This window comes from Myotis myotis, unplaced genomic scaffold (genome assembly GCF_014108235.1).
Source record: "Myotis myotis isolate mMyoMyo1 unplaced genomic scaffold, mMyoMyo1.p scaffold_m19_p_26, whole genome shotgun sequence".
NCBI lineage: Eukaryota > Metazoa > Chordata > Mammalia > Chiroptera > Vespertilionidae > Myotis > Myotis myotis.
Window position 1 is genome coordinate 3,335,117 of NW_023416331.1, and position 27,800 is coordinate 3,362,916.

At 53.4% G+C, this 27,800-nt stretch overlaps 2 protein-coding genes and 1 long non-coding RNA gene across 10 annotated transcripts in view; 2 read left to right on the top strand and 1 right to left on the bottom strand.

The window, feature by feature from the left end:
* Window positions 1–15,602, top strand: part of SYNGAP1 (synaptic Ras GTPase activating protein 1) — a 29,983-nt gene extending 14,381 nt beyond the window's left edge. The window contains exons 8-20 of one of the 8 annotated variants that reach the window (XR_004975263.1): window positions 1,431–2,057; window positions 2,160–2,304; window positions 2,552–2,696; window positions 4,114–4,350; window positions 4,462–4,663; window positions 4,814–4,992; window positions 5,564–5,605; window positions 5,964–7,038; window positions 7,407–7,580; window positions 9,174–9,385; window positions 10,311–10,401; window positions 13,272–13,383; window positions 14,027–14,163. Coding sequence is in view for 5 of the 8 variants with exons in the window: in XM_036356390.1 (XP_036212283.1) it covers window positions 1,431–2,057; window positions 2,160–2,304; window positions 2,552–2,696; window positions 4,114–4,350; window positions 4,462–4,663; window positions 4,814–4,992; window positions 5,564–5,605; window positions 5,964–7,038; window positions 7,407–7,580; window positions 9,174–9,385; window positions 10,311–10,401; window positions 14,027–14,173 (3,276 nt within the window). In the remaining 3 variants the exon portion in view is untranslated. The other 7 variants (XR_004975265.1, XR_004975264.1, XM_036356390.1 and 4 more) reach the window with 7 other exon arrangements.
* Window positions 15,603–16,147: 545 nt separating this feature from the next.
* On the bottom strand, window positions 16,148–17,133 carry LOC118679546. The gene is made up of 2 exons (XR_004975266.1): window positions 16,928–17,133; window positions 16,148–16,782 (listed from the first exon to the last, which is right to left on the bottom strand). It is a non-coding gene; the product is annotated as an uncharacterized LOC118679546 (long non-coding RNA).
* Window positions 17,134–17,213: 80 nt separating this feature from the next.
* On the top strand, window positions 17,214–19,946 carry ZBTB9 (zinc finger and BTB domain containing 9). The gene is made up of 2 exons (XM_036356396.1): window positions 17,214–17,390; window positions 17,540–19,946. The coding sequence occupies exon 2, from the start codon at window positions 17,617–17,619 to the stop codon at window positions 19,015–19,017; it is 1,401 nt and encodes a 466-aa protein (XP_036212289.1). The 5' UTR covers window positions 17,214–17,390; window positions 17,540–17,616; the 3' UTR covers window positions 19,018–19,946.
* The last annotated feature ends 7,854 nt before the right edge of the window (window positions 19,947–27,800 follow it).

Below are 27,800 nucleotides of genomic sequence, written 5' to 3' on the forward strand. Positions count from 1 at the left end.
GCCATAGAAATCATAGACTTACGGAGTGGCCGGGGCTCCGGAGTGCTCTGGGCTAGGTCTCCTGCGAGCAGAACTGCCCACCGATCCCCTGACAGGTGCTACCCAGCCCCTGCTTGCAGTGTTTCCGTAGGACACACACCACTGTCAGTTAGTGAAGCCCAGACCTCAGCTTGCCCCTATGAAACCGGTGGGAGTGGAGTTGGACCACTAAGGTCCCTTTGGCTCACAAGTTCTATGAGTTGGTTCTTCCCAAGACTTGTATTTCCCAGGAGAAATGCTCCCAGTTCCATCAGCTGTTCTCTGTACCCCATTTTCCAGTGAGTTCACAGGCTGTTGGCCATCCTGGGGGAACCCTTGTTTCTTTGTGTCCTTCTTAAAGAATTAAACCCAAGATGCGCCTTGGCTGGTTAGTTCAGTGGTTAGGGTGCCAGCCTGAAGTGTGAAGGGTCACAGCCTCGGTGCTGGTCAAGGGCATGTACCTCAGTTGTAGGCTCAATCCCTGGCCCCAGTGCAGGAGGCAACGAATTGATGTGTCTCTCTCACATCAATGTTTCTCTCTGTCTCTCCCATCCCTTCCACTCTCTCTAAAAATCAATGGAAAAGATATCCTCAGGTCCGGATTAGCAACAAGAACAAAAAAAAGATGATGAATGTGGTGTAACCCTGTGGTCCCCCCCCCCTGACCCCCACCCCCCTTTTTCGGCTGCTCATGGTGCAGGTCTCCTCAGCCTCCCACGCTCTGGTGTCAGTTGTACCCCAAGCCCTTTCACACCAGCTGTGTCACCTCCCCCATCCTGTATTTATGCAGCTCTTTTATTGTTTAAAAAATAAGTTCTGATTGTCTTTGAAGGACTTCCCAGTTCTCCCCTTCAAATTCTACCTTAATGTTTTTGGCTTGTTATTCTAGCTTTAAAATCTTTCCCAATACTGATGCCATTTCTTAGGTCTGCTGTAACAAATTACCACAAATGGGCCGCTTAAAACACAGAACTTTATTCTCTCACAATTCAGGAGGCTAAAAATCCAAAGTCAAGGTGTAGGCAGGGCCTGGCTCCCTCCAAAGCTCTAGAAAGAACCCTTCCTGGTCTCTTCCGAGCTCTGTGGTCAGCGGCGGTCTCTGCATCTGTCCAGTTTCTGCTGCCACTGACCTGCCGTGGCCACCTTCCCTCTGAGTGTCTCTGGTTTCCATGTCTCCCTCCATGTGGACGCCAGTCCTGGGGCCTAGGGCCCACACTAACCCTGGGTCACGCTCCTCAGTGTGGTCATATCTGCAAGACCCCATTTCCAAATAAGCCCCTTCGCAGGCTCCAAGTGAGCATGAGCTCCGCTTTGCGGTTGCTGCCTCTCACGTCCTCGCTGTCTCTCCTCTCTCGATGTCTCTGTCCCTCTGTCCCTTCCCCTCTATCGGCCATGCCCACCCACCTTGCCAGGACAACAGCCGCCGGGTGGACAATGTGTTGAAGCTGTGGATCATAGAGGCCCGGGAGCTGCCCCCCAAGAAGCGGTACTACTGTGAGCTCTGCCTGGATGACATGCTGTACGCGCGCACCACCTCCAAGCCCCGCTCGGCGTCGGGGGACACCGTCTTCTGGGGCGAGCACTTCGAGTTTAACAACCTGCCAGCTGTCCGTGCCCTGCGGCTGCATCTGTACCGTGACTCAGACAAAAAGCGCAAGAAGGACAAGGCGGGCTATGTGGGCCTGGTGACTGTGCCCGTGGCCACGCTGGCTGGGCGCCACTTCACAGAGCAGTGGTACCCCGTAACCCTGCCGACAGGCAGTGGGGGCTCTGGGGGCATGGGGGGCTCAGGAGGGGGCGGGGGCTCAGGGGGTGGTTCAGGGGGCAAGGGCAAAGGAGGTTGCCCGGCTGTGCGGCTGAAAGCACGTTACCAGACAATGAGCATCCTGCCCATGGAGCTGTATAAGGAGTTTGCAGAGTATGTTACCAACCATTACCGGATGCTGTGTGCAGTCCTGGAGCCCGCCCTGAACGTCAAGGGCAAGGAGGAGGTCGCCAGCGCCCTGGTCCACATCCTGCAGAGCACGGGCAAGGCCAAGGTGAGTGCTGTGCTGGTGGGAAAGGGCGACCCGGGAGCGGGCACTTCTGTCTTCGTAAGGCTGGCTGTTCGGGAGCTGACGCTTGGATTTTCCCGGGCCCAGGACTTCCTTTCAGACATGGCCATGTCTGAGGTGGACAGGTTCATGGAACGGGAGCACCTCATATTCCGCGAGAACACGCTCGCCACTAAAGCCATAGAAGAGTACATGAGACTGATTGGTCAGAAATACCTCAAGGATGCCATTGGTATGGCCCACCCTCAGGCCTCTTCTTCCTAAACCTACCAGATGTCCATCCAGCCCTAGACCTGGCTACTCCAGACCCCAAGTCCACCCTTCCTCAAGGCTTGATGCCTCTGACCCCAGAGTTTCTGGGTGCCAGCATCCAACCACCTGGTTCTGAGATTCCCCCGCCCAGCAGCCCCTGCCCCTGCCCCTGCCCCTGCCCCTGCCCCTGCCCCTGCCCCAGAGTGTGACCCCGTTGTGCTCCGCAGGGGAATTTATCCGAGCTCTGTATGAGTCTGAGGAGAACTGTGAGGTGGACCCCATCAAGTGCACGGCGTCCAGTCTGGCAGAGCACCAGGCCAACCTGCGAATGTGCTGTGAGTTGGCCCTGTGCAAGGTGGTCAACTCCCATTGGTGAGACTGGGAACGCTGGGTTGGGGGCGGGGGCAGGGGAGCCGTGTGGTCATCTGTTCATCCATCTGTCCATCCTCAAAGAGGACTGAGGACCAGTTACGGGCAAAGCATTGGGCTGGGTGCAGTAAGAGCAGGCAGAGGAGTGAGGCCTGGCCCCTACCTTCAGAGGACCTCCCCAGGAGGAGTAGGGACAGATTAGAGCTGCAAGCAGTTGTAGGCTGTGCTAAGTGCCAAGTGAGGGTCCCCCATGTAATATCAGGTCAGAGAGGGCAGGGCTTTGTGATAAAGCAGGGAAGGCTTCGTGGAGGAGGTGCCCCCTTGGCTGGGCTTTGAAAAGTGGGTCAAGTTCTGACGTTTGGATATGGTGGGGAAAGAAGACATTTCAGGAGAGGGCCATGGCCGAAGGTGCGCGCATGGTGAGCAGGCCCAGGAGCTTTCAGGAGGCAGCGGTTAGCACGGTTTGGTGGAGCGCATGGCTGCAGATGGAGAGTGGTGGGACAGGTGTCTGGACAGAGGGGTTAGAACTAGAATCTGGAAGGCCTCGGTTGCCAGGTTAAGGAGTTTGAGTTCATTCGTAGGTGAGGGGCTGTTGTAGGTGATGGGCTGTTGTGAATGGTGCTGGTGCCAAGAAGTATGGTGACTGAGAAGTAGGTAGAAGAAGTAGGTGGGGGTGGGGGTGCCTGGAGCCGGGAGAAGGAAGTCCAGGGTAGTTGGGGCTACAGTTGGCCAGTCAGGCATGGGGATCAGACCCCGAGGGGGTGTGGCAGGAAAGTGGAGAAGGGCTGGGGGAAAGACCCTGCAAGGAAAGGATCAGCAGCTTTTGTCAGCGATTGGAAAGGAGGCCTGTGGCCTCATGGACAGAACCACGGGAGTCGGGGGCCAGTCGGGGGCCAGTCGGAGGTGTGGGAGTGAGGGTTAGGGTTAGTGAGCCCTGTTTTACCAGAGGCAGAGTTCAAGTGCAGCATGGAGCAGGAGATGGGGCAGTGAGCTCTGAGCCATTCCAGGGATGGGTCATGCCTCATTTCCCTGGAATTCAGAAGAGTTGGGGGGTCCGAGCTCCCTGTACCTCAAGTGACCCTCCATCTCTCTCCCATCTCTGTCTCTCCCTGGTGTCTGTTTTTCTTCTCTGCTCGTCTCTCTCACACGACCCCTGTCTCTCCCACGTGTCTCTCCCCTCGCCTTCTCTGCCCTCCATTTCTCTCCCCTGATCTGTCTGTCCCTCTGCCATAGCCCTCTTCTCCCAGCGGCCACCCGTCTTCCCCCTGCGGCCCCTCCCTGCCTGTCTCTCACCTGTTTCCACACCCGCACCTCCTGCCACCTCCTCGGCATGTTCCCTGGAAGCTGAGGGTCTCTGGGGCTCAGTCCTGGTCTCTCTCTTTCTTTCTCTTTCTCTCTGTCTCCCCACCCCTCCCCCCAGCGTGTTCCCGAGGGAGCTGAAGGAGGTGTTTGCATCTTGGCGACTGCGCTGCGCAGAGCGGGGTCGGGAGGACATCGCTGACCGGCTGATTAGCGCCTCGCTCTTCCTGCGCTTCCTCTGCCCCGCCATCATGTCGCCCAGTCTCTTCGGGCTCATGCAGGAGTATCCAGATGAACAGACCTCACGAACCCTCACCCTCATCGCCAAGGTCATCCAGAACCTGGCCAACTTTTCCAAGTGAGGAGGGTTCGGGTGGGGTGGGCAGGGGGGTCTCCCGAGTGCCCAGAGGCCTGGGACACGGGGGTGTATGGCCTTTGGTCTGTGACCTTCGCCTGGATGCCTCGGCAGGTTTACCTCAAAGGAGGACTTTCTGGGGTTCATGAACGAGTTTTTGGAGCTGGAGTGGGGTTCCATGCAGCAGTTCCTGTATGAGATCTCCAACCTGGACACGCTGACCAACAGCAGTAGCTTTGAGGGCTACATCGACTTGGGCCGAGAGCTCTCCACACTGCATGCCCTGCTCTGGGAGGTGCTGCCCCAGCTCAGCAAGGTCAGCAGATGCCCCTCTGCCCTGTCCCCGTTGTCTGCAGAGGCCCCTGCATAGCATGTCCCCGCTGCCTGCCCGCAGCTCAGCCACCCCCCCCCAAGGCCCTTGGAGAGCTGGGCACTTCGCCCCCAGATAACAGCCTTCCCCTTCCAGGAAGCCCTCCTGAAGCTGGGCCCACTGCCCCGGCTCCTCAATGACATCAGCACGGCTCTGAGGAACCCCAATATCCAAAGGCAGCCGAGCCGCCAGAGCGAGCGGCCGCGGCCTCAGCCCGTGGTGCTGCGGGGCCCGTCGGCCGAGATGCAGGGCTACATGATGCGGGACCTCAACAGGTGAGCACTGCGGGACCCCACACCTGTGTCCTGGGACCCCACCATTCTGTTTCCAATGCACTTCACTGGGCTCCACGTGCGCCTCTGTGGGGCTTGAAAGAAAGAGAAGCAGGAGTCCGAGGACACGGTGAGGAGGCAGGTCCAGGCAGCGCTAGGCTGTGAGAGCCCCCCCAGAGTCAGGGGGCGCAAACACTGTGGGCCCCAGGAGGTGAGCCAGCCAGGGAGTCCACTGCCGGCGCTGAGCTGGGGTTCAGCCAGTGCATGTTGGATCAGCCATGTGGTGTCCAACCGGCCGACCCAGAATATCTCTGTACGAGTTGGAAAGAAGCACTGCCCCAGCCCCCACCAGCCCCCACAGACCTCGCCACGCCCAGGGCTGGGGAGCCACACCTGGCCCCAGCAGGGCCTCCTGAGCCACCGCTCCGATGGGTGGCGCCCACCTCAGTGGCTGCTCATGGTGATGGCCACCCTGCTCATTCCTTGCCTGCCTCTCCCTCCATGACATCCGTGCCATATTCCCCACCTCTCTCCTTCTCTGTCTGTGCTTGCCCCTCTTTCCATCTCTCTCCAGCTCCATCGACCTTCAGTCCTTCATGGCGCGAGGCCTCAACAGGTGAGGGGCTCTCCCCTCCCCTCCCCATCTCCTGTCTCCCACTCCAGTGGCCTCCACCTTCCTTCTCTCCGCTCCTCCTCCATGCACCCTCATCTCCTCCACATCTACCCAGACTTGCCCCTCATCCCTCCACTTGCTGCCCCATCTCCACTCCTCTGGGCCCCGCTCCCTCCTGGCAGGGGTCTTGTCCTTTCCTTTCCCCACGTACCCCTCCCATCCTCCCTGCCTGCCCTGCCCGGAGCTCTTAGCCCTTCCCTTGAGGGTCCCACTTTCACCTCAGGGCTGTGCCAGACCACAGCGGCTCCATTGCCAGCCGCCTGGGCCTCACCTCCCGCTGTGTGCCCCTTCCCTCCGACAGCTCTATGGACATGGCTCGCCTCCCCTCCCCAACCAAGGAAAAGCCGCCCCCACCACCGCCTGGCGGGGGGAAAGACCTGTTCTACGTGAGCCGCCCGCCCCTGGCCCGGTCCTCGCCAGCGTACTGCACGAGCAGCTCGGACATCACAGAGCCGGAGCAGAAGATGCTGAGTGTCAACAAGAGCGTGTCCATGCTGGATCTGCAGGGGGACGGGCCCGGGGGCCGCCTCAACAGCAGCAGCGTGTCCAACCTGGCGGCTGTCGGGGACCTGCTGCACTCCAGCCAGGCCTCCCTGACCGCCGCCCTGGGGCTGCGGCCTGCCCCTGCCGGGCGCCTCTCCCAGGGCAGCGGCTCGTCCATCACCGCGGCTGGCATGCGCCTCAGCCAGATGGGTGTCACCACGGACGGTGTTCCTGCCCAGCAACTGCGCATCCCCCTCTCCTTCCAGAACCCTCTCTTCCACATGGCTGCTGATGGGCCAGGCCCCCCAGGGGGCCACGGAGGGGGCGGTGGCCACGCTCCACCTTCCTCCCATCACCACCACCACCACCATCACCACCACCGAGGTGGAGAGCCCCCAGGGGACACCTTCGCCCCATTCCATGGCTATAGCAAGAGCGAGGACCTCTCCTCGGGGGTCCCCAAGCCCCCTGCCGCCTCCATCCTTCACAGTCACAGCTACAGTGATGAGTTCGGACCCTCTGGTACTGACTTCACCCGTCGGCAGCTCTCACTACAGGACAACCTGCAGCACATGCTGTCCCCTCCCCAGATCACCATTGGTCCCCAGAGGCCTGCCCCCTCAGGGCCCGGAGGTGGGAGCGGCGGAGGGGGCAGTGGTGGGGGTGGCGGGGGCCAGCCGCCCCCATTGCAGAGGGGCAAGTCTCAGCAGTTGACAGTCAGCGCTGCCCAGAAACCGCGGCCATCCAGCGGGAATCTATTACAGTCGCCGGAGCCGAGCTACGGCCCTGCCCGTCCACGGCAACAGAGCCTCAGCAAGGAGGGCAGCATTGGGGGCAGCGGGGGCAGCGGTGGCGGAGGGGGTGGGGGGCTCAAGCCCTCCATCACCAAGCAGGTAGGTGAGGCTGGGAGGAAGGCAGGGGGGAAGAAGGAAACGGGTGGGGGAGGTAGAGGTAGATTAGAGTTTGTGGTCTGAACTTACAATTTTCTCACCTCCTTCCACTCGTTACACAAGTGTGTGGGAGAGCCTGCTGTGTGCCGTGTGCTGCTCTGGGCGCTGTGACTTGGCAGTGAGCGGCAGACAAAGGGCCCTGCCCGCAGGAAGCTCGCCCTCGGGAGGCGCGATAGCTTGCCTAGCATTCACAGGTGGTCAGAGCTCGAGCAGGGGAACAGGGCTAGGGCCCGTCTCCTGGCAGTGCTCGCTCTAAATGCACCCTGCCTTCTCCCACCCTCCCTCTCTGTGCCCCACCTGCCCTGTCCCAGCATTCTCAGACGCCATCCACGCTGAACCCCACAATGCCAGCCTCTGAGCGGACGGTGGCCTGGGTCTCCAACATGCCTCACCTGTCGGCTGACATCGAGAGTGCCCACATCGAGCGGGAGGAGTACAAGCTCAAGGAGTACTCCAAGTCAATGGATGAGAGCCGGCTGGACAGGGTACGCCAGCCCCCAGCCCTGCCCTGCCCTTGGCATTGCCGAGGGCAACAGCCAGGATCAGGTAGTTATGGTGGGAAGAAAAGGAAAAGACTTGACCCCCTGTCTTGAGAAGCCTTCGGTCTGTTAGGGGAGAGCAGATACGATTCTCCGTTGAGAATTCAGTGCCTACTCTGTTTTGTGGGTTATACACATCATAGCCCGTCTGGGGAGGAACAGGCTCTGTGGCAGGCGCGCCCCATGCTCTTCCTCAGGGAGAACGTAGTCCGGGCCCCTGTGGCCACTCAGGAGTGGGAAAGTCACTTTACTAGCAGCCAGCTGGCCAGTTGGGCGGGGTAGAGGGGTTGAGATGCACTGTAAGCGACGGCCGCTTTGCCCAGTCACTGCCCCATGGGCAGAGGTGGCAGAGGGTTGGTGGTGTACAGTAGTGTGTATTGGCCCATGTGGGAAAAGGCCATCCAGGACCCCCAGCTGGCGGTGGCCCAGAGCAAAAGACAGCCAGAGCTCAGCACACACAGCGGCTTAGCAGCACGCTCCCTGGTGAAGCCATTGCTCCAAGAACCTTGAAGGAGAGCGTGGCTGCAGGGTTAGGCGATAGGGAGAGAGTGCATGGCTCCAGCTTGGGGAGTAGAGAGCGGATTCTCGGGGGAATTGGGGTTTGACGGAGGAAATGTTGGGGCCGACTTAGGTGGACTTGGTTAGCAAGCCCCAGGAGAGAACGGCCCTGCTGGCAGGGAGTTCGCATCCCGCCTCACCCAGCACGCCTGGCTGTGTGCGCTCTTCGGACGAGAGGACCGTCTCTCAGATCAGTGTTTCTGTTGGCAGTTTGGGTGAGGGGCCTGTGGAGGAAGGCTCTCTCTCGCCTGGAACTGTCCAGTAGAGTTTTCTGTGGTGGTGGAAGGTTCTGTGGTCCCCACTGTCCAATATGGTGGCCACGGGCCACGTGGCTGGTGCAGTTGGGGAAATGACGTTTTAATTTTTACTTAATTTTTCAATAGCTGCGCGTGGTTAGTAGTTACTGTATTGGACAGCACAGCTCCAGGCTTTAGAGCCAGTAGGGCAGACAGAATGACTCTTCCGAGCCCTTCCAGCCTCGGAATCCCACTTCACTATCAGCAGAGAGGCATTCGGAGCTTCTCAGCCCGGACTCCCCTGAGGCCCAGACCTTCTGCCCCAGGGTGCAGCCTTCCTCTCCCCAGCCAGTGTCTCTCCTTCCTGGTCTTCCCCAGGCTCTGTGGCCTGGGGTAGGGCTGAGGAGTCCCCTTAGCTTTAAATTCAGGTTGTGTCTGTGAGTCTGTGTGGGTTCCTGAGTGGGGCCTCCTGTGTCCAGGTGCACATGTGAGGGCATGTATATACCCCTCGGGGTGTGGGGTCTGTGACCCTGCTCCATTGTAAGGGATCTTCAGCTCCATGGTGGGGCCTTCAAAAAAGTGGGTGTGTACGTATGATCAGGCGGCAGGGAAAGGGCTGGAGGAGGTGGTTGGGATGTCATCCTCACCCTGGCAGCAGCTGTTCTTGGCAGGCAGGGCTGGGGCAGGGTGGCGGGGTGAGGGCAGGGCGCCTCTCACAGTGCGGGGTCGTGTGCCCGGCGGGCAGGTGAAGGAGTACGAGGAGGAGATCCACTCCCTGAAGGAGCGGCTGCACATGTCCAACCGGAAGCTGGAAGAGTATGAGCGGAGACTGCTGTCCCAGGAAGAGCAGACCAGCAAAATCCTGATGCAGTATCAGGCCCGGCTGGAGCAGAGCGAGAAGAGGCTAAGGCAGCAGCAGGTGGAGAAGGACTCGCAGATCAAGAGCATCATTGGCAGGTGAGGGGCGGCCCGGGGAGGGGTAGCAAGGGAGAGCTTGAGGTTGAAGAGAGCCCCTGACCCCAACTCCGGACACCCCTACACTCACCCACCAGAGGGGAGAAACCCCTTGCTTAGTGTAGTCAGTGTCCCCGATGGAGGACCTTCTGAAGCCCTCGGAACGTGTGCTTGTTACTGTCCAACCGCCACTGTGACTTTCAACCCAGGCCATGCTGTCCACCTCAGACCCAGTCAGGGATCCTTGTCCAGAGCAGCCGCTGACCATCCCGTCCTGGGCCCCGGGCTTGGAAGGGTGTTCGGTAGAAAAGGATGCCCCTTTATAAAGTCTGCACATTCCTAGCTGCTCTGTGCAGCCCTGGGCTCCAGCGGAGGTGTCCCAGCACGGGGCTCAGTTATCCTGAGAACTGGGAGGGACCCTGGGCCTCACTCCATTCAGAGCCAGCTCCATTTTGATTCATTCTTAAAGTGTTTTTGAGTAACATTAATTAGAAGAACAAGACTTCATTGGACACTTTTGAAAACCACTGCTCTAATTGCTGTCCGTTATGAGAAATCACCTTGAGGGTCTACCAAAGGCAGAGAGACGCTGGGATAACAGTGATTGTAGAGGACCTCTTGGGTGAGGGGCATCAGGGGCTACACAGGAGGTGGAATGGGGGACATGAGAGCCAGGTCTTCAGCCACTGGGGGCCTGGGAGGGCGCTGCCCTGAATGGGAGCGGACGGCCTGGCGTATGTGGATGGTAGACGCTCAGAAAGCTGTCCTTAGGGGGATGTGAGGGTCCCTGAGGGGAGGGTGAGTAGCGGACAGTGGAGGGATTCTGGGGCAGGGGCGGAGGGTGCTCGAGAGCTGCACGGCGCCCGAGTCAGGAGCTCCCTGGGCAGGTAGTGCCCGCCACTAACCCCACTGAAGCCCGTCCCTTCAGGCTGATGCTGGTGGAGGAGGAGCTGCGCCGGGACCACCCCACCATGGCTGAGCCGCTGCCCGAGCCCAAGAAGAGGCTGCTCGACGCTCAGGTGGAAATTACAATGTCATTTATCTTCTCCGTGTCCCATCCCCATCCATCCCACGGTCCTTCGTGCTCTCACTGCACCAGCACCCCAGCCCCATTGACGTCTGTCTCTCCCATTGTCCTCCGTGTGTCCACTGGCTGCCCCCAGCAGCCCCTCAGTGACCCCATCTTCATCCCATCGTCTGTGCCTCTGTCACTCCTGGCCGTGTCAGCCCCCCCCCCCCCCCCCCCCCCCCCCCCCCCCCGTGCCTTCCCGCCCTCTTTCCCACTTCTGTCCGTGTCTCAGGACCTGCGAGAACCTCGCTCTGCCCCACACCACACCCAGCTCCTGGAGCCTTGCCCTCCTGTGCCTGCTCCCGCCCGGGGCTCAGCTTCCTCAGCGCTCTTCTCGGAGGGTGGCTAGCCCTGGCCGAGCGCTGCATTTCACTAGCAAAGAGCACAGGGCAGCGTGGCTGCTCGTTCCCCAGGCTCCGGGGGCCCTGGGGACTTGGGGTCTCCATCCTCTGTTCTCTTGGCCCCCCAGTTTTCCTGACTCCTGGGCAGCCCCTGCCTAGTCCTCCTGGCTCTTCAGAACTTGAACCCTCCCACCCTGTAAGCTCTCCCGCCCGCGGGTGTAAGTCCAGCCGCCTCTGGCCCTCACACCTGACCAGCTCTGCACCTCTCTGCTGCCCTCCCTCTTCTCACCAGCCAGCTGTGGGGCCTCCCACGCACTCTTGCCCCTTGCTCTCCCCCAAGTCTGCTCACTCTCCCACCAGGCTCTTCCTCCTGCTCCGCCGGCCAGGCTTCCCACCCTCCCAGCTCCTGACCCCATGACCCCACTCTCTCCCGCTGCAGCTCCTCATCAGGTAGTTCTCCGGGTTGCTCTTTGACCACGGGCGGAGGACACAGGGGGAGGTGACTCCGGACCACTGCAGGTTGGTCACTCCCGAAGCCCACTCCCCTCCGACTCTCCACAGCCTCCCCCCTCACTGCTGCCCGCACCTGCGCATTCCACAGACCCTGCCCTGGCACCTTCTGCACAGACCATCTCCCGAGGCGCTGCCCAGAGAGAGCTTCCCGCGGCCTCCCGGTCGCTAGGTGATTCCTTCAAGTGCCAGGCATCTACCCTGGAGGCCGTGCATTGCCAGACCACACTCCCTTCCCACAGAACCCATCCCCAGCCTCCTCCTGTCAGCCCCTTCCTCTTCCTCTCCAGTGTATGTCTGTCACCCCCCATTTCACCAGAGCGTCCTTGGGGGGTGGGGCTGTTGGGGTGGGGCTTGTGAACGGGGAGTGGTGATGATGGGTTGGGGCACCCTTGCTAGAGGGGCTGCTCTGACCACAGCAGGTAGGTTGGGGTTTCCTCTTCCTTACCTAACCTTCGTTCTCTACCCTCCTTCCTTCCACCTCTCACCCACTTCTCTCTCCTTCTTGCATCTGTGAGGTAGAAGGGATCTGGGCTCCTATGCAGCCCTATGAGGTGGGAATTAGGAGGAGCTCGTTAACTCGGGGAGGCCCTGGGGGCCTGGAAAGACTTCTGTTCAGATGTCAGGCCAGTAGGCAGGGTGAGTGGAGCAGGAGGAGCAAGAAGCCGTGACAGTTGTGAGCACGCGGACGGGCCCTAGTGGCGTGGCAGCTGGCGGTGGGCTGAGACCGCTTCTCGATAAGGTCACAGGCTCCGTGGCCATGTTGCCCCCAGACAGGTGCCAGGAGCAGCATGTTAAATAACCCCTGTTCTTCTCGTCAGAGCTCACATCCCAGGTGGCTAATGCCACTCGCTCCCCCTCTCCCGCCACCCAGTGGCCTTGCAGACACAATCCTACATAAAACACTAGTCAAGGGAACCTGTCGGCCACTGACCTCATTTCTGAGCGCCTTATTTTCTGTGGGCTTGGTCTGCGGCAGGCAGTGGCTCCTCGCACTGTCACTTTAACTCTGCCTGCCCAGCCTCCTGTCCAAGTCTTAGTGGTCTGTAAACAGACCCTGAAAGGCACTGGGGACCTCGCCATGGAAAGGGCTCCTGCAGCGAATTCCTTTGGAAAATGAGTAATGGCACCCCAATTTATCTACTTTCTAAATGGGGTCCATGGGGGCGAGGGGGCATGCCCGGCAGCCACGCAGAGGGACGGCATCTAAGGTTTCTTTCCCTGCCGCCCGCCATCCCTCCCTTGCTGACTGTGGGAAGCGAGCGAGGCAGCTTTGTTTGTGGCTGGGGGTTTGGAGGCTGTGATTTGGGAGGGAGAGCTGAGTGGGAGCTTCCACCTGGAGGATGCTGTATCCTTCGGAGAGAAGGTCAGACATAACGGGGGCCAGGCCTAAATGCCTTGCGGCCCAGGAAGTAATTGGGAAGCTTTTGCTAAAGCACTTCTAGGCACTGGCTGCTCTACAACGCAGCCATTAATTTAAAAGTTAATTCTGCGCCTGGATTTTATTTTTCGGTTGGCGGAAACAAAATTTATTGGGGGACAGATAGACTTCCTGCTGCAAGAGGGCAGGAGGCAGGGGCCCAAAGCGGGTTACCCTGTGCCCGTATTTGTAAGGCAAGTGAGCAACCAGAAGCCTAGTGCCGATGGTTGCCTTCTCCTCTCCCAGCAGAGGGCCGAGCAGCAGGGGTGATACAGGACCAGGGATGGGGTCGGGTCTGGTACCCTCACCTTTAATGGGAGCCCAGGGAGAGGGAGTGAAAGGAACGCGGGGGTGGGAAGGAATGAAGCATGTGCGCTTCCTGTGGCTGCAGAGGTTGGGGCCTGCTGTGTCCGCAGGGCTCCCAGGCTGTTGTGTTGAGAGAGAGAGAGAGAGAGAGAGAGAGAGAGAGAGAGAGAGAGAGAGAGAGAGAGAGGGAGGCAGCCCTCCCACGTCACTTCCCTGAATCCCCTTCCTTTCCCCCCAGTACAGTTAAACCTCTCTAATTTGGAATGTTATATTTGAGAAGATGGCTACTCTGAATAAGTGACAAAACTGAATGACAGTGTCTATTTAATGAAATGCATGTCTTCAAATATATACAGTAAGTAAACTTCAATGAATAGGCTTTTCTCCTCGCGCCCTCAGGGAGCATGCGTTAATGAATAGATAGGACTGAAAAGTCTGTTTTCTGGTATAGGTTAAATATTCCTCCCACAGACACATTGCCACTATTAATTTGCTTAGCACACCCTTTCTTCATAGATAAAGGAAAACTCAAGCCCAGTTTTTATTCAAATTATGAAAAAATTCCAAATCCATGGGGGTTTGGATTAATGAGGTTTTGCTGTACTGCCTCCCCTTGTTCCCTCAACACAAAGTTCCTACTTGGATGGGGGTGGGCTGGGAGAAGGCTCCCAGAGGAGGAGGTGGGCTGGGCAGGAGGAACAAGGGGTGGGCCAGGGGGAGGAACTTGCTTTTGAGCTGGTGTCCTGCCGTGACTCCTGGGTTGAAGGCCCTATTAGGAGTCTGGGGTAAGATTCCTTCTCCCTGATCCCAGAAGAAGGAACTTCTACTGAAGGTGAGAAATGAAACAGGAGGGGGTGTGCGGTGGTCCTGGGGGAAGAGGATGGGGCGTGGCCTATGGCGTGGGCTGGCTTTGGGGGAGGCCACTGCGAGGGGGCTGGCACCCAGGCCACTGCGATGCGTCTCAATAAGTCCGCGCTCTCCCCTTTGGTGTCTTGCAGGAGAGGCAGCTTCCCCCCTTGGGTCCAACAAACCCGCGTGTGACGCTGGCCCCACCTTGGAACGGCCTGGCCCCCCCAGTCCCGCCCCCCCCACCCCGGCTGCAGATCACCGAGAACGGCGAGTTCCGAAACACCGCAGACCACTAGCCCACCCAGCATCACAGACCTCCTTGCCCATCACCCCACCTCGGACAGCACCGACCACCGGGACTGGACTTCGCCGAAGGACAGCGGGACTGCCTCCCTGAATGCTTCCTGGGGGCACCAGTCCCCCACCCCCACTGCACCGTTTCCAGGAGGGAGAGCGGGGACCCTTAGCTGCCCCTCTTTCCTTCCTGTTGGGGTGCTGCCCCCTGTGATCCCCAAGGACCCTTGCCCCAGGACACCACCTACCCCACACTGACCCCTTCACTCCGGGGTGCTATCCCCATCCTCTGCCTCATCGTTCCCCTGAGCACTGGGGGACAGACCCTCGCCCCCACCCTGGGGGTGTGGCACCTCCAAACTTTCAACTTCAGGGTGATTTTTTAGCAGTAACCAGAGCTGACAATCTAACTCCCCTCCATTGCCCCATTTTGGCCTCCCCTGTCCCCCTTGTTATGGGGAGGGGACCCCGGGTGAGGGGGCCCTACCCCTTGATTTCTCAGGAGCGTCTGGGGGGGCTCAGCACGCACAAACTCCTTCTCATCCTACCACTCTTAAATTTACTCCCTCCCCACCCAGAACCCAGATGGGGTGGAGGGGCCACCGGGGCAGGGTGGGGGCGGCAAGGGGGGAATGGGAGTTGTCTCCCCTTCCTCCCACACCTGATCTGCTCTTGGCTGGTCCCAGAGCGGGGTGAGGGGGCTGATGCCCCCCCCTCCCCCAGTGTGTTGGGTGGGGTGGAATTGAGGTTAGGGTGAGGGGTTAGGGTTTAGGAGGGTGTGTATGTTGGGGAGGACAGACTAGCTGATCTGCCCTACCATGACACACAGCCCCCCCTGCCCCTCCCCTCTCTCTTCATGGTCTCTACTCCCAGGGGGACGGGGGAACTTACTCTAGGAAAAGCCATGTCTCTCTCCCCCAGGGTGGGGGGACCTGTGTGGAAGAGGGGTGTTGGGGGCCTCTTTCCATGACTCTGTCCCCTGGGGGAGGTAGGACAGGGCTGGGCTACCCTCTCTTCTCCCCCCTTCCCAATCTCCCTCCACCTCCCTCCCTCCCTCCCGCCAGCTCCACAATTTTTCGGTGTTTCTCTGTACATAGCTCTCTGGCGGGATAGGGGAGGTAGGATGGATGGGGTTTGGGGTGGGTAGGTCATGAGAGGGGAGAACCCCCTTCTTGACACCCCTCTTCCTTGACTGCTATCCCCTACCCAGCCTTGCCCCCTCATCCCTTCTTGCGTTTGGTATTGAGACTTCGCAGACTCCACCCTTCTTTCTTTTGTATGGACAGTTCCCCTTCAGTCCCCTCCCCCTAATCACATACACCCAGCCGGGGCCAAATTTATACTTATATAAAAGTTGTAAATATGTGAAATTTTATCCCTGTGCCCTTTCCTTGCTTTCCCAACCTCAGACCCTACCTGGGACCCCCCCCCCCCCCCGCCCTTTCTCCTCTTATTTGGCTGTTGTAATTATCTGGGGTTTGTACTGTACATATCTGGGGTGTGTGTGTGGGGGCTGGGGGCAACCCCTGTGTACAGAGCTTCCTAGCCCCCTCCCCCATGCTACCCTCCCCACCCACCACCCTAAGGGTAGGGAGAGGCATCTCCCTACTGGTTTTATTTTGTTTTCTCATTTTCCCTCCCTACCCAACCCCCCTCCCAGCCTTCTCTACCCCTACCGCCGTCCCTTTTTCTCCACTCCCAGCCCATTTCCTTTTTTTCTGGAGTGTGTGGTGAAACTGAAAAACCATGTTTAATAAACGGAGATTGTTCTTTTATTTCTCTGCTGGCTTTCCTAAGCTGGGGCCTCCAGGAGGACCAACAGGGTGATAAGACCTGCTTTTTGAAAGGAGACCCACAGCCCTGGAGGAACTATCCCCGTGCAAGACGGTCTCCTCCGGGAGTGTCACTCTCCCCCCAGCCAGACTTCCTGCTTTAGAGCAGGGTGTTACAAAAACCACACACAAAATTCAACTGAGTAAATGTAAAGATCTAATTGGCTTTATTCACTGATTCATGAATTGGGCAGCATCCCATCCAACAAATAGCTCAGCCCAGCTGCAGAAAAGAAATGGTTTTAAAGGTAGAAAGGGGTGGGAAAAGGAAATGATTGGCTAAGAACATTGTTTTAGACAATGTCGCCCTCCTAAGCCACACGGAAGGGGTCTATCAGGTAACCCCGGGCAGAATGGCTGAAGGTTACATTCCAGGGAGAAAGTGAAACTGCAATTAGGTTAAGTATTAAGTCTTAGTTTGAGACATGGGCTTGGCGCAAATGACTCCATTTGGGACTTGCTGTCTGTTTTTTAACAGGGTTTTGCACTGGCCAAACCCAGTGTAGCTCTCCCCTCCACACTGCCCCACTTAACCCCAAGCCAAGGAACAGGAGCATTCTCTGATAAAAGATTCCAAGTCTCTATCTACAAGCATCCTTTAGAGAAAGAATTACCACCTGGCAGGCGGGCTCCGGAGCTGAGCATGGACTTACGAACCAGGAGGTCACCGGCCGATTCCCGGCTGTGGCCGGACTGTGGGCTCCATCCAGGTGTGGGGCCTGCAGGCGGCAGCCAATCAATGATTCTCTTTCATCATTGATGTTTCTCTCCCTTCCTCTCTGAAATCAATAAGAACATATTAAATAAAAAATAGAGAAAGTAATTACCTAGAAATAAGGTTTCATTGCTGGTTAAAATGTCCCCAAGCGGAATGGAGGAAAGAACATGGTTCCTTAGCGAATTGGGTTCCAATCCCAGACCTACCACTTGCCAAGCGGAGGAAACAGGAGGCAACACCCGCCTCGCAGGCGGGGTGCGTCCCGGGCGGCGCGGACAATGCGGAGCCCACTCAGCAGGCGCCCTCCTACCCTCGCCCCTTAGCACCTGGCGGGGCGCGGCGCCACCGCAACTCCAGGCGCCTCACCAGCCGCCCCTCCGGCTGCGCGCGGCCAGCCCCGCCTCTTAGCCCCGCCTTCTCGCCCGCGCAGCCTATCAACACGAGGGGGGTGGGCTCCAATTGGCTGCTTCTAGCCCCGCCCGCTGCATCCGGCGTCGGCGTCGGCGTCGGGGAGGCGGCGGCTTCCGGCCGGGACGGCGCGGTGGCTCCTGAGGTGCCTCACGGCGCTAGCGGCTTCCCGGGAGCTGGGCCCTGTGGGCGACGGAGCGGCGGGCCAGCCTGCTGTGGCTGGAGGACCTCCCCATCTTCACGGGCCCCGGAGTTAACCCGGTTGGTGTTGGTGGGGGAGCGCGCGGGACTGGTCTGACTGAAAAGTTTCCGCGGGTCGCGGTGGGTGGGGGTAGGGAAGGCAGGTGGTGTTTGAGGCAACGCGCTCTCCTTATTCGAGCTGCTGTGACCCCCGTCTCTTTCCTCCACAGCCTTCACCCGGCGTGAGGTCCACCCCTGCCCCTCACCTCCGGGACTCGATCCCCTGGGATCGCTTCCTGTGGAGGCCATGGATACCTCGGCACCTTTGCCTCCCGTCCCCCCGTCCCCGAACTGCAACCCCGCCCCACGGACCATCCAGATCGAGTTCCCTCAGCACAGCTCAATGCTTCTGGAAGCCCTGAACCGTCACAGGCTGGAGGGGAAGTTCTGTGATGTGTCCCTCCTGGTGCAGGGCCGGGAACTTCGGGCTCACAAAGCAGTGCTGGCTGCTGCCTCTCCTTACTTCCACGACAAGCTTCTCCTGGGGGATGCCCCACGCCTCACCCTGCCCAGCGTCATTGAAGCGGATGCCTTCGAGGGGCTGCTCCAGCTCATTTATTCAGGGCGCCTGCGCCTGCCACTGGATGCTCTCCCTGCCCACCTCCTTGTGGCCAGTGGCCTCCAGATGTGGCAAGTGGTAGATCAGTGCTCAGAGATTCTTCGAGAATTAGAAACCTCAGGTGGCGGAATGTCAGCCCGTGGAGCGACCCCTTATCACACACTTCTTTCCACTGCATCATCAACAGGAGGTTGGTGCATTCGCTCTTCCTCTTTCCAGGCTCCTGTGCAGTCTTCTGCTTCTACCCAGAACCCCATTGGAGGGGAGGGGAGTGAACTGGGAGAGGTGTTACAGATTCAAGTTGAGGAGGAGGAGGAGGAGGAAGAAGACGATGATGAAGACCAGGGGTCAGCAGCACTTTCTCAGACTCCTCAGCCTGCCAGAGTATCAGGGGTTCCCCACGCTCACGGGTCCCACCCACTGCCCATATCCGCTACTCCCCGTAGGCTTCCAGAGGAGGAGAGTGCACCACTTGAGCCTCCTGCCCCTCCTTCTGCAGCGCCCCCCAAAATCTTCTACATTAAGCAGGAACCCTTTGAGCCTAAGGAGGACATAACAGGAAGTGGCACTCAGTCTGGAGGAATAATGGAGGAGACCACAGTGTTTCCTAAAGGAGGCACTGAAGGGAGTGAAGAGCTGGGGTTCTTGCCGCCCTCGGGAGTAGGGGCAACCTCTGGAGGAGGAGGTCCATCCTGGAAACCAGTGGACCTTCATGGGAATGAAATTTTGTCGGGGGGTGGGGGACCTGGGGGAGCGGGGCAGGCTGTTCATGGGCCTGTGAAACTAGGGGGGACACCCCCTGCAGATGGAAAATGTTTTGGTTGCTTGTGTGGGAAGCGGTTTGCAGTGAAACCAAAGCGTGACCGGCACATTATGCTGACATTCAGCCTCCGGCCCTTCGGCTGTGGGATCTGCAACAAGCGCTTCAAGCTGAAGCACCATCTGACGGAGCATATGAAGACCCACGCTGGAGCCTTGCATGCCTGTCCCCACTGCGGTCGTAGGTTCCGAGTCCATGCCTGTTTCCTTCGTCACAGGGACCTGTGCAAGGGCCAGGGCTGGGCCACTGCTCACTGGACTTACAAGTGACTGTGAAGCCATATACTAACTTCTAGGAAAAGAGAGCCACTGCTGCTGATGGATACTTACCCCTCACTACCATGGCACCTCAATCATGGATCTTATAATCATGCCAGGAGGACATATCATGGACCTCTTGTTCTTGGGTATGGACTTCAACCTGGCAGATTTGGAAACTCAGAATTCTCATCTTACTGCAGGTTTTTACTAATCACATTACAGAATAGTGGTTTGCAGGCCATATGTAAATTGGTCACTTGCTCATAATAGACCTTTTTATACAGGAAACCAGATTTCAGATTAGAAAATTTATTTGAAGAGAGAAGAGTTAAAACAAAAAGACATAATGATAAATGTTTCATTCAGTCTCCATGAGGAGTTAAAGGAGCTGGTCTCCATCTAGGGATATGTTTGATTTTGAGTTCTAATAATTCAGGGACTGAGCTCTAAGTTTTTCTTTCCCTTATCATTGCTGAAATGTGAGCAGAGTTCTTTTTTATGTACTTTCCTTGTTATGTCTTTCCAGAAGCCCCTCAGATCATAACTTGCTTTTTTACCAGTAGATATTTTCCCAACACCTTTATTTTTGTAGTTGAGCACTTTAACAAATTGACATTCCGTGTGTCATTACTAGAACCCTCTTTAATAGAGGGTATTCCTTCAACAACGTGTGCCTCTTTTCTACTTTTGACCACCACTGATCACTCATATATTGATCACAGTGATTGGAATGTGACCAGGGAACTCAGGAGATGGCCACTGACCTAAAATGCTTTCAAGGTAGCACCACTACTCTGAACAAATGGCTTTGGTCAGAGACGGGTTGAGACAGCACATACTGAAGGTTAGAGAGTAACTGCATAGTGGGACCACACCCCCACCCTTTCCATCCCTACTCACACATGACAAATAAACTTCGTTTTGGAATTGAGAACTGACAGTGGACTGGACTGAGTAATTTATGTGGGAGAGACAATGTGAAACAGAGTTGCCAAGACTTGGGTGTGTTTTGCAGCTGGGTTATGTTGATGGGGAAAGAATGGGATAGTTTCACACTGGTGCAGAGAAAACGATTTTGGACTTCAGTGGGCTAGATTCTAGGCCCGGACCTGCCACTGAATAACCTCTGGTAAGCTACCTTATCTTTCAGAGTCTGAACTGCTACTTTTTTTTTTTCTTTATGGGGTGGTATCTCCTAACTGGTTCTCTGTCTTTTTTAAATGTATTTTTATTGATTTCAGAGAGGAAGGGGAGGAAGAGAGAATAGAAACATCAGTGTTGATAGAAAATCATCGATCAGCTGCTTCCTGCATGCCCCCTACTGGGAATCAAGCCCGAAACCCAGGTATGTGCCCTGACAGTGAATCAAACTGGCCTCCTGGTTCATAGGTTGACCCCTGAGCCACACCAGCTGGGCCCTCTTCCTTTTTGTTTTTTTTTAAAGGCCTTGGTTCACATGATCTTTACCTATAATGTTCTCCAATTTCATATGTTTTGTATAATGTTGAGTTTGCTCTACAAAGACTGCAAAGCACTGTACCAGACCCTGCTTTATACTCTGCTCTCTAGGAGTTCACAGCTACTACTGAAGCTAGACAAATAATGACAATGTAGTGTGATAAGTTCATATAGTTGACAGGACAAGTTAATGTAGTTGCATGAAGGAAACTGAACCAAGACCTATTATAGGTCAGCAGAGGTTTCACAAAGAACTCCATGTACCAGACTAGTATGGCAAATGGATGTGGATGGCTGAACTAATGTAGAAATGGTAAACATGAGTTCAAGTCACAACTTCACTTCCCTAAAGCATGTTCCTCAAAAGGGGCTAAAAAATGTAACTTTATGGCTGAAAAGGTAAATTGTAGCTGGTATCTGTCAGCCTCTCTAAAAGAGCCATGCCATGGTACCATTAAGGACTGAACACATTGGGAAAGGGGTCAAGGCGTAGGCTCCAATCTTCAATCTACTGCAATCCCACCCACCTGTCATTCTTTGGGCACACATCCTGTTGGTGGCTATATCCATTGGCCAGGATCCTCAGGTTGCAAGCAATGGAAGCTGGCTCCAACTTTATCAAAACAGGAAACTGAAAGGATGTGGGGTGGCTCCTCAAATGGGAGGAAGGGGTGAAGGACCAGCCTTTGGAAGGATAAGACCTGGGTCAGATCTTGAGAGTCCAGGGAACAGGAACTCCTGGAAGTCTCTTCAGGTCATATGTTTTGGGGTGGTAATGAACCAGTCATTCTTATTTCTTGTGTCACTCAAGATTAAATTTCCCAGATGACAACTGTGAGCCTCAGATCCACCCTCTGGCCAGAGCACCTTGATCATGTGTTCCCTCAAAGTAACAGAGTGGGCATGGAATCCTCAAGGGGCAGTTGAAGTCCTGGGATAGAAGAGTAGGGAATGGTTGCTGATCAGACCACAGGAACAGAGACCCACCCCAGACCATCTCCACATGTTGCCCACTTTGGGATCCTTAAAGCCTCAGATATACCTGGCACTTAATAGGTATTCAAGATATGTGAACCTGCCTGCCCTGGCTGATTTGGCTCAATAGAGTGTTGGCCTATGGACCAAAGGGTCACGGGTTTGATTCCTGGTCAAGGGCATGTACCTCAGTTGAAGGTTTAATCTCCTGCCCCAGTTGGGCACATTTGGGAGGTAACTAATTGATGGCTCTCCCCCCGCCCCCGCCCTCCTGCACTCTCGCTTAAAATCAATGGAAAAAATATCCTCAGGTGAGGATTAAAAAAAAAAAAAGGTATGTGAACCTGCCCAATTTTCACCTCTGCCCTCTAAACTGAAGGCATAATTGTTTCCTTCCTCTCCTTAATCCCGGAGCACGTTGTTATTACTCTATAAAGCCAATTACAGCACCATGTTCGCCCTGGCTGGTGTTCCTCAGTGGTTAAGAGTGTTGGCCCCCATACTAAAGGGTTTGATTCCCTGGTCCTGGGAGGCAACTAATGTGTCTCTCACATCAGTGTCTCCCTTCCACTCTCTCTAAAAATCAATGGGGAAAAAAATCCTTGGGTGAGGATTAAAAAATACAAACAAATATCATATCAGAGTTTTATTTCAAAAGTTATTAGGTATTGTACCCTGGCCCATGTGGCTTGGTTGGGTGTCACCCTGTGCCCTGGGGGGGGTTGCCGGTTCCATTCTGGTCAGGGCACGCGTCCAGGTTGCAGGCTTGGTCCCCGGTGCAGGAGGCAGCCAATTGATATTGCGCTCTCACATCGATGCTTCTCTCTCCTCTCTAAAAATCAATTTTGAAATCTTTTAAAAAGTTTTTAGGTATTGTACAGAAAACAGTTTCCATGATGAGAGAGTTTGTTTTATACAGGTAACATACCTTTCTGCCTCTGTTCTTTCCTTCTTTAGTGGAAGAGATGTTCCTACTGTCCAAGGTTCGCCCCTCCCAGAACCATTCCTCTTGTACTTATCCCCTCGTATCTTTACTCTGTGTAGTTCCCATTTGCAGTTAATCATGCTCATAGAGTTGTGAGAAGACATGTAATGGACAATGCTTTGCACTCAGTAAACTCAATAAATGTTAGCTATTATTATGAAAGAACATTAGTCAGTTACGCCTTTACTGGGGTCAGTTCTCAGGGAAGAATCACATAAAGAGAAATGTTTTCAACTAAAAGGGAAAGGAGGCATACAGCACTCAGTAAGGATTAGATGTTATCATTGTTATTACCTTCTCCTTAAGTGTTAGAGTTCAAGGCTCTTTCACCTTCTAACTGTATACACTCTGGGTGATTTTTATCCACTCTTCTGAGTTAAACCTTTTAAATACTGATGACTCTTAATTTCATATCTCCAGTTTTTCTGACCCCCAGACCCACTTAGATTTCTTTTTTCCTTCCTTCAACAATAAATGCAAAATCACAAGGGCTTGGGCCTTGGATTATCACTTAAGAGACAAATATTTAAACCAGCTATGTAGACACTTCATAGACATCTCAAGCTCAACATGCCTAAAAAGCTCGACCCCACCTCCAGCCAGCTGTTTCTCTGTTCCTTCCAGGTTTAGTTCCACCATCTACCCAAATGCCCAAGACTGAAACCTAGGCGTGTTCCTGAACATGCCTCACTCCCATACCTGTCCTAGTGCTGTTTCCCAAATATTTCCAACTGATGCATTCCTTCATTCTCACTACTGCTACTATAACCTAACTCATTGTCTTCTGTCTTTCTTCCCTCTATTTTTCACTACACACAAAGGCCAGAGTGATCTTTCTAAAGCAGATAAGTACTGTTTCACCAACTTTTCAGCTTGCACCTTTCATTTGCTTCCTCTTGCTCTTCTATGGTTTCCTCACTCATTGCTTTCTCCCCTAGGCCTCTGCTCCTCATGCTCAGCTCTCCACCCAGAATAGTTACCTACCTAGAAATGGCCCTCAGTGGGTAATTCCTACTCACATTAGTTATCAGCTTAAACATCACTTCCTCTAGAAAACCACCCTCATCATCAGGGCCCCTGCTATGTGCTCCACTAGCTCTTATTTTCCCATATCATGGGACTCTTGGAATTTTCATTATTCAGTAAATATTTGCCAGCTATCCACTATTACTCATTATATGTAGGTGCTGTTCTAGGCATGGCGGACATAGCTTGCCTCAAGATTACATTCCAGTGCTGTAAAGGAAATAAACCAGGCAATGAGCTGGGGAGTAACAGAAAAGGAAGGCATACTGTGCACATTGATCTGGTATCCAAAGGAAAAGAAAGACCTAGAGATGCAAAGCTGGGCAAGGAAGGTGTTCCATTAAAGTGTTTAGCAGATGCAAAGGCCAAGAAAGAAAGGGGTTGGATGTTTGACAAGGAGACCAGGGGACCCGGAGAGGAATGAGCTCTCTTAAGTTTGCGCTGCTGTAACACATAGACGGTGCTTATAAACAACAGAAATTTATATCTCACAGTTCTGGAGGCTGGGAATTCCAGGATCAAGCACCGCAGATTCTATGTTGTGAGGACCTGCTTGATGGTTCATAGACTGTCATGTTCTTGCTGTATCCTCACATGGCAGAAAGAGAAAGGGAGTTATCTGTGGTATCTTTATAAGAGCACCCATCCTATTCATGAGGGCTCCACCTTCATGACCTAATCACTTCCCAAAGGCACCGCCTCCTATCACATTGGATGTTAGGAATTCAACATATATATTGGGATGGGGGGATACAATCATTAAGTCCATTGCAGATGTGATTGAAGAAGTATGTTAGGGCTGGATTATCTAAAGCCCTTCAGATTGTGATAAGAAATTTGGATTTTATTCTAACTGCAATGGAAAGGCAATAAAGAGTTTAAAGTAGCCCTAGCTGGTTTGGCTCAATGGATAGAGCGTCGGCCTGTGGACTGAAGGGTCCCGATTTTGTCTAGTCAAGGGCACATACCCGGGTTGTTGGCTCGATCTCCAGTAGGGGGCGTGCAGGATGCATTTGATCGATGAGTCTCATCATTGATGTTACTATCTCTTCCTCTGAAATCAATAAAAATTTATTTTTAAAAAAGAGTTTAAAGTAACATTTTATTTATTTATTCTTTTTAAAAATATATTTTATTGATTTTTTACAGAGAGGAAGGGAGAGGGATAAAGAGTTAGAAGCATCGATGAGAGAGAAACATCGATCAGCTGCCTCCTGCACACGCCCCACTGGGGATGTGCCCGCAACCAAGGCACATGCCCTTGACTGGAATCAAACCCGGGACCCTTGCATCCGCAGGCCGACGCTCTATCCACTGAGCCAAACCGGTTAGGGCTAAAGTAACATTTTAAAGAGTTTCCTCTGGTTGCAGAATGAATATTGGATCATTAGGGGACAAGAATGGAAACAGGGAGACCAATAAAGCTGTTTCAATGGTGTGGAGAGGTGGGTAAAAGCACATACGGAGAGAAGTACCAGGTGTACCGGTTAATAATGCGGATTTTGTAATCAAAGAAAACATGATAATTTCAAGAGAAACATCAAAAGTGCTTTATTCAAAGTAATGTCCATTGCTAGCTACACGTTTCCTCCATCTTTTAGGTAATTTGTGGATACTGTCCCGATAGAACTTTCCTTGTTTTGAGACAAATCATTCAGAGACCCAATTTTCCACTTCTTCGTACGTTTTGAAGTGCTCAGAAAGTGCGTGTGCCATCGATGGGAACAAGTGGTAAACTGAAGGAGCAAGGTCTGATGAATACAGCAGGTGGGTTAATACTTCCCAGGCAAGATCTTTTAACGTGTCTTTAACTGGTTTTGAAGTATGTAATGGTGCATCATCATGAAGCAAAATTACTTTGCTGTGTCTTCTGGCACATTCTGGTCATTTCAAGATCAAAGCGTGGTTCAAATTGATTATTTGTTGTCGGTGGCGATCAGTATTAACGGTTTCATCTGGTTTAAGAAGCTCATAATACACTACACCTTCCTGATCCAACCAAACGCAGAGCATTGTCTTCTTTCTGAAGAGATTTGGCCTTGCAGTCGATGTTGATGGTTGACCTGGATCAACCCACGATTTTATGCATTTGGGATTCTCAAAATAAATCCCACTTTCATCGCCAGTCACAGTTCGATGCAAAAAAGCCTTTCTTTTGTGCTGTTGAAGCAACATTTTACTGATGACTTTTTCAGTTTCCCATTTTTTCTTTCGTTCAGTTGATATGGCACCCACTTTCCTTCCTTTAAAATCTTTCCCATTGCTTGTAAACGATCAGAAATTGTTTGCTGAGCAACGTTTAATCTTTGTGCAAGTTGTTTTTGAGTTTAACACGCACCTTCATCCAATAATGCTTATAATTGTTGCTCTTCAAACTTTTTCAGTTGACCTGGACGTTCTTTGTCTTTCACATCGAAATCATCACTTTTACAGCGTTTAAACCAGCGTTCACAAGTATCTTGAGATGGATCATGTTCACCGTAAGCTTCCTGAAGTATATGATAACTTTTTATTCAAAATAAAGTAACAAATTAAAACTTCCCACAAATGCTCTTTTTTTTTTTTTGGCACGAAATTCGACATTTTTAAGCGTAAAAATATCTATGAAGTTAACACCTTCAGCAAATTTTACATATGAAGTTTTGAAGCTTGCTGTCAATACAACAAAATAGCATACATATCAAATCGCATATATATCATCATATGTGTAACTCCATCTTTTGAAAAAAATCTGCATTATTAACCGGTACACCTGGTAGATGAATTAAAACTATTATATTTGGAGGCAGGACTGGCAGGACATTCTAACAGATTAATAGAGACATTGTGGGAAAGAAAAATCAAGGGAGACTTCTAGAGTTTTGGCTTGAATAATTGAACTAGAGGCCATTTAATGAGTAGAAGATGGGAATAGAAGAACTTGGGAGTGGATCCAGGTTTTTGTTTGAATGTCTAGGAGTATCCAGTGGACAGCCCGATGTACTTGTCCAGTGTTGTTCTAGACCAGTGTTGGCAAACTTATTCTACAAGGGAGTAAACACTGAATATTAGACTTTGCATGCCAAGACGCAAAATCAAGGATATTATATAATCACATAAAAATTAAAGAAAAATCACAAATTTTTTATTGACAGAATTCAAAATATAACTGAGTACATTTCTTTTTTTGGTAGTACAGGTCTGCTGCTTAATTGGGATTCAAAGTTAGTGTTCCGTATCATCAAAGCCAATTGCAAATGTTTATCTGTTAATGCTGATCTATAATGAGATCTTATATATTTCATCTTTGAAAATGTCTTCACACAGATAGGACTGCTAAATACTGATAACAATCCAAGAGCATATGATCTTTTTTTAATCCTACCCAAGGATATTTTTCCATTGATTTTTTTCCCCTCTCCATTGATTTTTTAGAGAGAATGAAAGGGAGGTAGGAGGAGTGGGGGAAAGAGAAACATTGATGTGAGAGAGACATGATTGGTTGCCTCCCGCACTCCCCCTGACCCAGGCCAGCGATTGAACCTGGTATGTGCCCTTGATTGGGAATCGAACCCATGACGCTTAGGTCCTTAGGGTGATGCTCTAACCACTGAGTAAACTGGCTAGGGCCGAGAGCATATGGTTTTAATTGAGCATATTCAACACTTGAAAGGCATTTATAGAACTCTGTTATATTCTTCTCTTGATACTTGCCTTTTATCATGACATTGTAGATAAATCACACCCAATTGATGGTTAGATGGAAACTCCTCAATTGTGAAATTAAATATAGAAATTTTTTTTTGCGCTTGCAGTGAGGTCCAGAAAACACTGCTGGGACTGTAGCTTGAGCTCAGAAAATCTATCTGCTGCAACAAATTTCTGTGGAAATGGAGATCTTGCTTTTTGTTTTAACCTTTGATGGCACAGGAAGTGTGCATAATAGCTTGATAATATCTGCAATTTAAACAACTTTAATGACTTGGCTGCAGTATGTTTCACATATAACCACTCTTTGTTTTGTAATTTTAGATTAAATTCATTAAGAAACATGACCACATCTGCAGCAAGTGTGCACTGACAGATGAATGGATAAACAAAATGTGATATACACATAAAATGGAATGTTTTTCAGTCTTAAAAAAGAAGAATATCCTAATCCTGGATGGTGTGGTTCAGTTGGTTGGAGCCTCGTCCTGTGCACCGAAAGGTGGCGGGTTCAATTTCTGGTCAAGGCACGTGCCCTGTTATGAGCCCAATTCCCGATCGGATGTGTATGGGAGGCAACAGATCCCTATATCTATCTCATCTCTATCTCCCTTTCTCTCTCTAAAATCAATAAATAAAGGGAAGGAAATTCTGAAAGGAA